We start from the raw sequence: 13,703 nt of genomic DNA on the forward strand, positions 1-13,703 counted from the left end.
TTTCCTTTCCTTTCCTTTCCTTTCCTTTCCTTTCCTTTCCTTTCCTTCCTTCCTTCCTTCCTTCCTTCCTTCCTTCCTTCCTTCCTTCCTTCCTTCCTTCCTTCCTTCCTTCCTTCCTTCCTTCCCTCACTACTTCCCTCTGCCTCTCCCTCTCTTTCCCTCCTCTTTTTCCTCTAGCTGTAGCACCTTACCATCTCTCCCAATAGAATCTCTTTATTATACCAAATAAGTATATTTAAGTGATACAAGTCACCTTATTGTCTCTATCTGAACATGTATGTCTGATTCCTCACCTCTAGTCTACCACCTCTCTGCAAAGAAGTGGGAAAGTATGTTTTATCATTAGTCATCTTAGGTGATGACTGGTCACTGGATTAATCAGAGTTATTTAGTCTTTCAAAGTTGTTTTCCTTTACAATACCATGGTTATCATGTATATTATTCTAATCCTACTTATTTTACCCTGCATCAGTTCATACAAGTCCTTCAAGGTTTCTCTGAATTATGTTCTTTTTCTTACAGGGAAATCATATTCAACTATTTTCACTTGTTTGGCCACTCCCTAATTCATGGACATTTTTGTTCCCAGTTCTTTGCAACAGAAAGTGCTGCTATGAGTATTTTTTTTGTACTTATAGGTCCCTACCCACTGTCTTTGACTTCTTTGGAGTATACTACATGCCTAGTAGTGGTATGATGTAGTTTTCTTTCTAGTATATCATGCTGCACATGAATGCGATTTTTTATAGTGGTAAAATTGCGTATTTAAGTCATTAAATAATAAAAGGTGGTTTTTCTAGTACTAGTGAAATTCTGGCACTTGCATGTTTGAGACAAAAAAAACCCCAACTCCTGGGATGATGATTGTCTGCATTGTTTGCTTTCCTATGTGACTAATATGTGGGTGTTCACATGTGTGCTATTTCAGTGCCGATGGACGCTTTGAAGGGACCAGCACAAAGACAGTCGTAAGGTATGATGGCACTGTGGCTTGGACCCCACCAGCCAACTACAAGAGCTCCTGCACCATAGATGTCACCTTTTTCCCATTTGATCTCCAAAACTGTTCTATGAAATTCGGTTCGTGGACATACGACGGATCCCAGGTAGATTTAGTATTGGAGGATTACGATGTAGACAAAAGAGATTTCTTTGATAATGGAGAATGGGAAATAGTGAGTGCCACTGGAAGCAAAGGGAACAGAACAGATGGATGTTGCTGGTATCCCTATGTGACTTACTCATTTGTAATTAAGCGTTTGCCTCTCTTTTATACACTTTTCCTCATCATACCCTGCATTGGACTCTCATTTTTAACTGTGCTTGTCTTCTATCTTCCTTCAAATGAAGGTGAAAAGATCTGTCTCTGCACTTCAGTGCTTGTGTCTTTGACTGTCTTCCTCCTAGTTATTGAAGAGATCATCCCATCATCTTCCAAAGTCATCCCTCTAATTGGAGAGTACCTAGTGTTTACTATGATTTTTGTAACATTGTCCATCATGGTGACTGTCTTTGCGATCAACATTAACCATCGTTCCTCCTCCACACACAATCCCATGGCGCCTTGGGTCCGCAAAATTTTTCTTCATCAGCTTCCCAAGCTTCTTTGTATGAGAAGCCATGTAGATCGGTACTTTACACACAAGGAGGAAACTGGCAAGATCAGTGGCCCCAGATCTTCTCGGAACACCTTGGATGCTGCTCTGGATTCCATCCGCTACATCACGAGGCATGTCATGAAGGAGAATGACGTCCGTGAGGTCTGTCCCAGTGTCTTGTGAGTTAAACTCAGCTTTAAGATGCAGATAAAGTACCCCTTCTGGCTTACTGCTCCCTGTCTTTCTGGTTGAAGTTCAGTAGTGACCCAAATTATTTTCAGGATAATTGACTTGTCCATGATCGCAGAACATGGACACACAATAGCATAGGACTTCTGAGTCTAAATCAAATGCTTCCATAGATAGTAGTAAGTAAGTAGTAAGGTGATTAACTTATTTTTGGATTTAATGACTCAGGAAAGGCATAGAGAGATTATAACCTCAACTGGGGGAGGTCGTAGACTCTTCAAAAATCATGGATCCTTGAAACATATAGAGATAGAGCCTAGACCTGTGATTTCATTGCTGTGAGGATCTCCCAAGTGAGGAAACTCTCTGTTGATAAAGGTTGCAGCCTCCTCAGCAACTTAGCAAGTCACCTACAGCACTGAGAAGTTAAAGAACTTGGACAAAGTCATTCAGCCAGTATGAGCTAGAGGTCGAATTTGAACCCAGGCCTTTCTAGTTCTGACACCAGCTCTCTATCCTCTAGGTCAAGCTGTTTCTCTTTAGATATATACATAATTCATACATAATACATAATATATACCTAACACATAATTTGATAGATACATAATTCAAACATTTTGCTCTAGTTGTTCAGTCATTTTCAGTCATGTCCAATTCTTCATGACCCCATTTGGGGTTTTCTTAGCAGAGATACTGGACTGATTTGCCATTTTTTTCTCCAGTTCATTTTACAGATGAGGAAAATGAAGTAAATGGGGTTAGTGACTTACCGTGACTTACCCAGGGTCACACAGCTAGTAAATGTCTGAAGCCAGATTTTTGTACACACACACACACACACACACACACACACACACACACACAGTATGAATTTGAAAGAAAAAGGAATCAATTATACAACAATGTATCATGCAATGAAGAAGAAAACCCACAATCTCTGCCCTCAGAGAGCTTACATTCTATCAGAAGAGACAACCTGTACATACAGGATCATGGATTCAGAGCTGGAGGGAACCTGAGAGACCCTCTACTCCAAACCACACTGAGTGGATGTAGCCAACCCACTTCAAATGTCTGTCTTACAGAGACAATAGAAGTTTCATTTCCAGCATTCATTTAAGTCTTAAAGAGACAGTAAGTCTTCCTAGTCTCCCTATTAGACATTGAAAAGAAGGGTTACAAGGAAATGTAACATCACCTTGAGAGAATTTTGGGTGGTGGGGAAGCAGGAGCAATGGGGGACATCAGAAAAGGTCTTCTTTAGGAAGGGGTACTTGAAGGGAGCTTTGAAGGAGATGAAGAATGAGAGGTTAGGAGGGATCCTAGCTCAAGCGTGGGGGCAGAGAGCCTCACAAGGGCAAGGACATGGGGCAGCAGCACAGTAGACCGCAGACAGCAATTGGTTCCCAGTCAGGAGCCCAGGGTTCTAGACTCTAGACAAGCATCTGTGTGACTGAGAATGTTACCGTCTGCCTCTCAGCCTCTGTAAGATGAAGATAAATGGGAGATCATACATAAAGGGCTTCACAAGCCTGAAAGTGCCACATAAATGCTAACTGCTGTTATTTTTTATGAGAGGCTTGAATCAGCTGATTTCTGAGTGTCTCCTCCATCTCTAACATTCTGGGATCCCATTATTCCGGAAGGTGGTAGATGAAGCCAGAGCTTGGGGGATACAGTGATGGGAGATGGCCCAAGACCTAAGATACTGGAGTCATTGTCCAGTATCTCTTACAGCATATGGCATAGGACACTTTTGTAACCTATTATAAAATGTTCTAAAATGCAAATTATAAAATATTTGATGTTATCAAATTTGATCAATATGGAGAAAATAGATGGTTCACGTGTGGGTTTTTCTATTTTCTTTCTTTTTCTTTTATCATATTAGGTTGTTGAAGACTGGAAATTCATAGCCCAAGTACTTGACCGGATGTTTTTATGGACTTTTCTTCTGGTTTCAATAATTGGATCACTTGGGCTTTTCGTTCCTGTTATTTATAAATGGGCCAGTATCCCCATACCCAATCAAATTGGGAGTACAAATAAATGATGCTGTCTCAAGGATGGTCTAGACAAGATTATCTAACAAAAGGTACCTGGGATCTCTCAAAGCTGACTTTGGCAATTATGAAGAAATAAAACAATAAATCATGTCTGAATTTTAAAATGAGGGTGGCATCCTCACTCCCACTATAGATCCTAATCTGCAAACACTAGCATTTTCTAAGAGATTGTCCCTAATAGGACCAACCTGTAGATATAAGGTAACTCCCCAAGTATGTTGTTTGAATAATGGCATTTTGAGATGCTTTCCAAACTGTATCATTGATCATTAACCCAATGTATCTTCCTTTGTTGCTGTTGAGTAATTTTTCAGTCATGTCTGACTCCTGATGACCACATTTGGGGTTTGCTTGACAAAGATACTGGAGTGGTTCACCATTTCCTTCTCCAGCTCATTTTACAGTTGGGAAAATCGAGGAAAATGGGGTTAAGTGACTTGCCCAGGTTCATACAGCTAGTAAGTGGACTCATGAAGATGAGTCGACCTGATTCCAAGCCCAGTGCTCTATCTACCTTGCCACCTAGATATTCACTCATCTTCCTCAGTTATGCTCATTTATGACCAATAATGCATGGAACTTTTTAAAGAGACTCTCCTCTTGGAATCATAGAAGAATGCCAATTTTATTTGTAACAACAACTCACATTTGCAACAAAGATTTAAGGTTTAACAATAATTTGAAATGTGCTGCCCTGGGTGATATTACCCAAATTTAAAATCCTGATTCTTTTTGCCTTGTCTTCATCTTGTAAATATTCTCCATTTTCTTTTTCATTTTGTATTATGCTACATTAAATATATAATGCTTTTATTTGATGTAAAATTGTAAGTGAACACCATGCTGCTTTTTTGGTCTTTAAAAATCATGATTTCTCTTGTGTGTATATGATTGGACATTCCTTTGGAGTTTTCCTCTTTAGATGCTTCAACCAACCATTCATTTTGTATTATTTCTACATATCTCATTTCACCATAAATGAGATCCCATTCCTCCACTGTAAAATTATATAAATTAAAGTGCTTGCATGCATGCTCCTTCCTTGTCCTGAAACATTTTCTTCAGGGCACTTAGCTTTAATTTTATCATTTCCCCTCTGTCCCCCACCCTTGGTCCATCAATCAAAGCAATTCTCTTTGGTTTAAATTAAATTAAATTGTAATGACATCTCAAGAATAGCGGGGTTTGGATTCCACTTCCAGATACTTATTCCCTGGGTAACACTGGGCCAGGCATCTTAACCTTTTTCTGTCTTGGGATCTCCCTGCCATTTGGCTACTGAGTCTCAGTCCCAAAGTGATCTGGAGAAGGGTTTTCCCTCACTGGGAGTTTATTACACTGTCTGAAATCCTAGATCTTTCTAGTATTATCCCTATATCCTTGAGTTTACTTTATATCACATTATCCAAAATGTTACAATTTTGGATCATCCCATCTCTATCTAGAAAATATGTGTGTGTGACACACACACACACATGTAAGTAATGTTTTGTACACAAACTATATTCTCCAAAATTACAAAGACAATTCTGGGTGGAGCTTCCAGGCTGGATTTTTCAGACATTCTTAGTAGAATCCCTTTTCCATGCAAATACCTTCCTGGGCCTGAATACAACATTCAGCCTGCTCCAATTTGCCAAAAGCCCATGTGGTGCTGTGGATTGAACACCAGGCCTGTTAGGAAGACTTATCTTCCTGAGTTCAGATCTGGCTGTGTGACCCTGGACAAGTCATAGTTTTTCCTCAGTTTCCTCATCTTGCAAAATGAGAAGGAGATAGCAAACGACTACATTTTCTCTACCAAGAAAACTCCAAATGGGGTCATGAAGAATTGACTCAACAACATTTGAGTGAAGAAGTGTTAAGCCAGCGTTGGTCTCTCATTTTCCAAATTCCCGGTCTAGTTTAGACAAGAAGAGATAAGCAAAAGCATTGCATGTCTTGGTGTGATGCACTTGATTACAAACTTATGGACCATAACTATTCTAAACTCGCCTTCATGGTTAAAGGAACAGGCAAGGTCAGTGATCTTTCTTTCCAGTTGAAATTCCTGAAGAGTCACTTGAATTTAGATGACTATTAGAAAGCCCGTCTTGGGTTGAGGCATTTATTCTGCAAGTTAACCACCTTTGGAGGACAGGTCCCATGTCGAGCTAAGTTGCATTTTATAGTCAGTAGACACCTTAGAAAACCCCATTTGATGGTCATGATGATGGATTGGCTTAATGAGTCTCTATTGCTTAGATGACTCTGATATTTTAGAACAGCCCATGTTCCATTCACATAGAATCACAGACCTAGAGCTGTACATTCTCAAAGCCCATCTAGTCCAACTGCCTCCCTTTAAAGAAAAGGAAACCAAGGCCCAGGGACATTAAGTAACATCCACAATAAGGAAATATTGGAGGCAAGACTTGGAACAAAATGGCATGGGATGGGCAGGCACAGATGGGTCGCCATCTGCCTTGCTGGAGGGAATATTCAAATCTATGAGATCACAGAACTTTGGTTATATTGGAACAGCTTAGCACAGACATGCCTGGAACTCTTAATGGCTTCCCCACCCTCTGTAGCTTTAAAACATTTCAAGTACAAATAAAATTCCTAAAAATGTGCCTCTTGAAAAATGGAGAAGTGAGTCACTTATTTTCTGTAGTTTGCATGCTTTATTTGTGCACTGGAGAACAGACTTTAATTTTGAGGGGAAAGAGAAAATTAACATGGTCTCTCTGGATCATCAGCTTGCTCTACACTCAAGATGGTGGTCTAGGAGGGTTTAAAGTGGGACCAGGTGCACACTCTGATAATAATACTAGATGCCATTTTCTTCTACTCATATTAAACAACTTTTCTAAAAGCCAATGAATCCTAAAAGATTCGACAATTCTAGGTATGATGGGAGGCAGAAGGTCTCCCCACCATAGGGATTTTTGACTTATTTTGTGTGTCATGGAATCGGGTGGTAATCTGTTGAAGTCTATGGACCCTCTTCTCAGAATCCTGTTTTTAGTAATAAAGGAACTGCTCAATTTCAAATAGAGGTTAGGAAAAATAAAATATTTTTTTTTTTTTCCCATCCCGGTTTGAGGACCCAGAGTGTCTCTACCTGGCCCAGGTTAAGAGCCCCTGACCTCTGAGGAAAGCTTAATGTAAAGGCAGTTAAGAACCATTTGAAGTTTTTGTCAGGAAAGGAGTTGTGTCAGAAAAGTGCAGCTGGGTCTTCTTTGGACAAAAGGGAAATTCTGGGCATTCTTTGGGTGGATGGAGAATTTATGGAGCAAGTCTTTCTAAATAAGCTTACAGTTCATCTACAGCAGAAATGTTAAGATGAAACCTTTTTCTAAATGCACACATGAAATACTCAGTAAATGCTTATTGAATCAAATTGGACCTTTTGGGAAGTGAATAATTGCCCCCAGTTTAATCTGCTTCATGGATGTGAATCTCCACACATAATAGACCTCTCTTAGGAAGGCCCACACATAAAACACAAGCTCCCTGAGGGCAGGGATGGTGCATTCTTGGTCTTTGTATTCCCCAGCAGACCTAAGGACTGGCACATGAGAGGAGTTTAATAAATTTCTGTTGAGTTGGTAGATTGGTTGATTGATTGATATTAGCAAAGGGGGTGAGGGAAGGGGTCTGTACTCACTTCTCATTCCACCAAATGTTCCTTCTTTTTCCTTGTTTTAAATCAGAGAATCGTAGACAGAGCTGAAAGAACACAGAGGCATCTTGCCCAAATCCTTCATTTTATAGAGAAGGAAATTGATGTAATAAGTGGCGAGCTGTGTCATGTGGATCTCCTCTAAGCCTTTTTCCAGGCGACCTCACCACGCCCTAGGCAACCTCAGACTGGGTGACCGTGGGCAAGGCACTCAAACTTTGTGCCCCAGTAGATTTGTAAGGCTAAAATAATACTCTGAGGATTCTTGTTTGTTTATTTGTTTATTGTTCAATGGGTGAGGTGGGGGAGGGACAGATAACAAAAGTTTGTGAAAAGAAATAGATATTTACAAGACTATAAGTTACTTGTGATAAATGCCAGTAAGAAGGATTTATCTCTTTAGGGCAAGAAGTTTCCTTACCAGAAGTACCTAATAATAATTATTATTATTATAATTATCATTTAATTATATAGTGCTTTAAGTTTTGCAAAACCCTTTAGATACCGCTTATCTCTTTTGATCCTTGGAAGTAGGGGCTTTCTTATCCCCATTTCATGGATGAGGAAACTGAGGCAGATTTTAAGTGGCTTGCTAGTATATGTTTGAGGCCAGATTTTAACCCAAGTACTCCTGACTCCAAATCTAGCCTTCTTACACTGTTTACTTTGCTGTGGAGCTGTGCCAATGATATCACAAATCTGGTCCCTGCCAAACGCCTCCAGACTCTATCAGGATTTCCTCTCTAGTGGTCCTCTCTTAACCATTAGAGTATTCTGAAGAGGCTCCTTCACCTCCTCCAGGAAGCCTTCCCCGCCTCCTCCTGCCAGCAGACAGTGAACTATCCTTTTACAAATTTATACTAGCACTCTGTCTAGATCTCTCTTTTTTCTGTTCTGTTCTCAATGGATTTGAAGTCAAAAGACCTGGGTTCAAATTCTGGCTGTGCTGAGCCACCTTGGGTGAGTTTGGGCCTCAGTCTCCTCATCTGTAAAACAGGAGGGCTGGATTCTAAGGTCCCTTCCAGTTTGAAATGTGTGATTGGATGATTGAGTAGGATCTTTTCGGGTCTCTATCTCTGATCCTTTGCTTTTTTGTGCATATAATTTGGCCCCTACTAAAAAGTAAATTTTTTGGAGATGGAAACTGCTTTTTCACCCTTGTGCCCTCAGTGTCTTGCACTTAATGAAATTTTGCTGAACTGAATTATGCTGAATATACATGTTTCCCACATAGACGAATTAGGTTTTCCAATTTTTGTTATTTTCCCCACGTTGCATTATTTATAAAATTTGGCTATCCACACTGTTGTAAGGGATAAACGAGCTAGCACACTGTCTTCTTGCTAGGTGCGTACCTGGATGTAAGTGGTGTTAAGGTGTTCCAGATTAGTGCAGTGAAGGAGGTTAAAGTTTAAATGGGTAAGTCAAAAAGGAAATATTTACTAGTCAAAGACAAAGGAGGTGAGTGGATCCCAATGGCACCCAGAGAGACATCTATTCCCTTGAAGTAAGATGGAGGACAGATGAACTCTTGGACAATGGAACAACAGCAGATGGAGCTTTAGTGGGGAGGGTCAGAACAGTTTCCTGATCCACATCACCCTGTGGTTACACTTCATCTCCAGTCATCAGAGGTTGCAAGAACAGCCCTGCTGTTCCTAAAATGCAAACCAGAATGAAAACCCACAGGAAAATGCGGTCGATGACCATGGCAACATACTTCCAATCATCTTGAATCTGAAAAACACAAGTACAAACATGAAGACCAAGAGAAACTCAGTTTGTCCTCAAAATTCAAGAAACAAAATGTCCTCCTTCTCCTGTAAGCCTTCCCTGATCTCTTTTCTTCCAACTAGTCATGACTTTTCCCCTTTGGGCCTTACATAGCACTTTGTGCCTTGTTCTGGTCTGGACCTGACTCAGGCCAGGTCCTGGTCATACAGGTTCAACATAGTAATAATTCGCATTTATATAGCAGTTTAAGGTTTGTAAAGTGCTTTACAGATGTTATCTCATTCAGTCCTCAAAACAACCCTGGGTGGTAGATGCTATTATTTTTTTTTTTACATTTTACAGATGAGAAAACTGAGGCAGACAGAGGTAAGGTGACTTACCAAGATTATAATAAGTCTCTGAAGATGGATTTGAAATCAGGTCTTCCAGATTCCAAGTCTAGCTCTCTATCTACTACCAAATGTGACACTCATAGGTCATACAGCAGTTAAGAAAGAGTCTAGAGGCTTACTTAACTATAGCAGGAACAAGGAAAGGCATTGAAGACCCCTTTAGCTGATTCAGCTGAGCAGTTCCCTTGTTTGAGGTACCCATCCTAATCCACCACCCAAGCACCAGAGTTCTCTCCTGGTTGCTTTGTACTCAGGGGATAAGGAGGTGATGTCAATGTCCTAAGCCTTTAGTCACCTGAGCCAACCAAGTTCCAAGGAAGTCTCAATGCCTTTTAAGGAAAAACTAGCCTAACTTGTCTGGGGGTGGGGGTTAGGACATTGCTCTCGCCATACACACACCTTATGCAGTTGTCATGCATTAATCATTTTATATTGTGATATTTAGGTATTTGTCATATCCCTCACTAGACTATTAGTTTCATGAAGGCAAGAACTATATCCTAGCTAAACTACGTGTATTCCCCAATGGTGAGCATAGGGATCTGTAGACAGCAGAAGATTTATTAAGAAGAAATGTTTGGAAACAGAAAATTAAGTCATTTTAATGACTGAGTTTGGTCCTGGAGAAGAGTTAAGAAAATCAACCTCCCTTCCATCTTTTCAGAGATAAGAGATTGTAGGTAGAGAAGATGGCATCTATTGTTGGACATGGTTAATGTGTTTGTTGGGTTTGTTAAATTGCTTTTCTTTCTAAAGTTTGTTACAGGGAATGGCTTGCTGGGTAGGGGAGGTCTGGAGTACATTCAGAAATGAAGGTGATAGAAAAAAACCACAAAGTTATCAATAATAAGATTTTAAAAAGAAGAAATATTTCCTTTTAGTAACATTTTCACTTAGTCAATAAATATTCATTAAGCACCTACTATGTGCCAAGTACTGTGCTAAGCAAGCCCTGCCCTCAAGGAGTTCACATTCTACTGGGGGAGGAGGCAGCGTGTAAATGACTAGAAGAGACAGAATCCAAAGTGATCTCAGAGGAGAGGCCCAAGCGGGGAGGGTCCAGAAAAGACCTAAGAGGAGGAGGAGGAGGAGGCAAGGAGGGAGAGCATTCCAGCCACGGGGGCCAGCCAAGACAAAGGCATGGAGGTGGGAGATGAGGCATGGGCTGGTATTGACGGATCATAGTGTGTGGGGAGGGGAGGAAGGTACACAAAGACCATAAAGGCAGGTGGAGGCCAGGCTGTGGAGGGTTTTAAATGCCACACAAAGGATTTTATGTTTGATTCTAAGGGGGAGAGGGAATGATTGGAGCCTGTACACATGATCAGACATGTGCTTTAGGAAAATCACTTTGGCAGCTGAATGGAGGGGACATCAGTTAGGGAACTGTACCAGTCCAAGTGAGAGGTGCTGAGGGTCTGAACCAGGCCTGGGTGATGGGGAAGATGGTGGACCCTAGGGAGTGATAGGGAAGCTGGGAAGTGAGAAGGGTTCATGGGAAATAATAATGATTGAAAACAGCTAGCTTATGGTCCTACTGTGTGCCATCTAAGCCCTTAGCAAACATCTACTTTGAGGCTCATTACAATCCTAGAACACAGGAGCTATTATTAACCCCATTTTACAGTTGAGGAAACTGAGGCAAACAGTTCCCCCCCCCCCACACACACACACAACTACTAGTGAAGCTCAAGATTCGATAATGAAGCAAAGGAAAGGGTAGACATTAGCTTCATGACCCCAGGATAATTGGTTTGGAGCTGGAAGGGCCTCAGAGGTCACCTAGTCTAGCTCCCTCCTTTTTTCAGATTAGAAAACTGAGACCCTGAGTGGCTAATTAACTTGCCAGAAGTAATTGGCAGAACTAGAAGTTGGACCCATATCCCTGACTCCAAATCTAGCTCTTTCTTTAATTGCACCATGAATGTGGATTCTGAAACAGCTGAAATCTTGTAGTGTTTACAATTTTTTCCGTGATCAGCATTTATTAGGCACCTATTCTTTTCCAGGCCCTGTGCTAAGGGCTGAGAATAAAAAGAAAGGAAAAAGCCAGGCCCTGCCCTCAGGGAGCTCCTAGTCTAATGGGGGACACAACATACAAACAACTGGATGCAGAAAAGCTAAATGGAGATTGTCGACAGAAGAAAGGCAGAGTATTAAGGGGGATTATTATTAATGTAATATATCATAATATATAATATATTATATAATATAAAGGGGAAAGGCCTCCTAGGGAAGGTGAGATTTTTGCTGGGACTTGGAGGAAGCCAGAGGAGCCAGAAGGGAGAGCCAGGGAGTGAGAGCATTCCAGGTGCCTGATAGCCAGAGGACTCGCTCAGAGAAAGGAGCAGAGAGTCTGGCGTCCCTGGGCACATGGGCAGGGAGGTCTTAGGAGACTGAAGAGGCAGGAGGGTGGGTTTTTAGATGCTAACAGGAAGCTGCCAGAGGTCACAGGGGATAGGGAGTCCACCTCAGAGTCAACACCTGGGTTCAAGTACCACCTCTGACACAGGGCTGAATCACCCTAGGCAAGTCTTTACCTTCTTGGGGTCTGTCTCTAAGTAACAGAACATGTACTGACTTATGTTGGTCGGAACTGGGGTTTTTAACCTTTTTTTTTTTTAAGCAATCGGGGTTAAGTAACTTGCTCAAGATTACACAGCCAGTTATTTCTGGGTGTGGTGCTGAGTATCTGAGCCTGGGATTCGATCTCCAGGTCATCCTGACACTGGAGATGGTGCTCTTACTCGCTGTGCTACCTGGCGGCCCCATTCTTAACCTTTTTTGATGTCATGGTCTCCTTGTCAATCTGGGATGCCTTTGGCCCCCTTCTCAGAATCATGTTTTTAAATGAATAAAGTAAAATACATAGTATTACAAAGTCAGCCAATTACGTTGAAATAATCAGAATATCCTTTAAAAACAAATTTAGGGACTCTCTTAAAATCTAGACATGGATCTCTTAAGGGGTCTGTGGAGCCCAGGTTAGGATCCCCTGAGTCAGAAAGAGTTTCCTCAGAGGGATCACTAATGAAATAACAGATTCCAATAAACAAGAACTAGAAACTGAGCCTGTCATTTTATCCCTCAATAGTAGGACCAGACCATGACAAGTTCCCTGCCATTCTAAAGGCTGGGTTACACCCTCCTCCCATCCAAAGCCACCTTCACACTTGAATGTGAAAAGCCAGGGCCCTGCTGCTCAGAGACTGAGTCACAAATGGCAATTCATGTCAAGTAGAAGCCTGGGGAGAAATCAGCTGATTGGGCCCGATCCAGCATCGACTCAGCCCTTGGAATCAGAGGAATCAGTGGTATTTTAATTACCCTCCTAGACAAGGCAGAAGGAAAAAACACTGGACGGAAGAATCAAGCTTGGGAAACAAGTGAATTTAAAGAGGCCACCCCATCCTGACGGCAGGAACATGTCCTTGAGGGATTCACTTAGGTGTGCAATGAAAAGAGCCCTTGAGCCTGCCTGAAAATCAGCCCTTTTGCTCCCTCTGGGTCTCAGGCGCAATAGCTGTAAAGGTCTAACTATCTGTTTTAGTGGCTGAAAGATAAGTCATAAGAAGGGCCAAAGTTTTTTGTCTGAAAGCTATTTTTGATCTTAAATGGTGGAGGATTTGCAGTCAAGACCCTGAGTTCAAATCCTGACTCTACCAGTCTAGCACTTCCCCTAGTATTTTGTATGTATCTTGTATTTGGGGCAGGTAGGTGATGCCATCGAGAGATCGCCTGGCTTGTCTTCCTGAGTTCAAGTCCTGGCCCCAGACACTTACTAGCTGGGTGACCCTGGGCAAGTCACTTAACCCAGTTTGCCTCAGTTTCCTCATCTGTAAAATGAGCTAGAGAAGGAAATGGCAAACCCCTCCAGTATCTCTGCCAAGAAAACCCCAAATGGGGGTGTTAAAAGTCAGACACAACTGGAATTTAATTTTACATTTTGATGAGGCAATAAGCTATTGTGGATAGAGAGACAGATTCAAATTCTGCCCCTGACACATCCTGGCTGTGTGACTCTGGGCAAGTCACTTATCCTCTTTGTTGGCCCAGG

The 13,703-nt window shown here is 41.5% G+C and overlaps 2 protein-coding genes across 4 annotated transcripts in view; one reads left to right on the forward strand and one right to left on the reverse strand.

The window, feature by feature from the left end:
- CHRNA5 (cholinergic receptor nicotinic alpha 5 subunit) overlaps positions 1-6,468 on the forward strand; it is a 32,706-nt gene extending 26,238 nt beyond the window's left edge. For 2 of the 3 annotated variants that reach the window (XM_069071406.1, XM_069071408.1), the window contains 2 exons: positions 929-1,760; positions 3,679-6,468. In XM_069071406.1, coding sequence (XP_068927507.1) covers positions 929-1,760; positions 3,679-3,840 — 994 coding nt within the window. In that variant the 3' untranslated portion in view covers positions 3,841-6,468. Of the gene's footprint in view, positions 1-928; positions 1,778-3,678 lie in introns of all 3 variants that reach the window. The other variant, XM_069071407.1, reaches the window with a different exon arrangement.
- A 1,398-nt stretch (positions 6,469-7,866) lies between these two features.
- CHRNA3 (cholinergic receptor nicotinic alpha 3 subunit) overlaps positions 7,867-13,703 on the reverse strand; it is a 29,092-nt gene continuing 23,255 nt past the window's right edge. Inside the window, exon 6 of the mRNA XM_069071550.1 lies at positions 7,867-9,257. Coding sequence (XP_068927651.1) covers positions 9,129-9,257 — 129 coding nt within the window. The 3' untranslated portion in view covers positions 7,867-9,128. The remainder of the gene's footprint in view (positions 9,258-13,703) is intronic.

The sequence above is a fragment of the Petaurus breviceps genome, unplaced genomic scaffold (assembly GCF_028583685.1).
Source record: "Petaurus breviceps papuanus isolate PSGF00001 unplaced genomic scaffold, PetGlider_PUasm1.0 90825, whole genome shotgun sequence".
Lineage (NCBI taxonomy): Eukaryota > Metazoa > Chordata > Mammalia > Diprotodontia > Petauridae > Petaurus > Petaurus breviceps.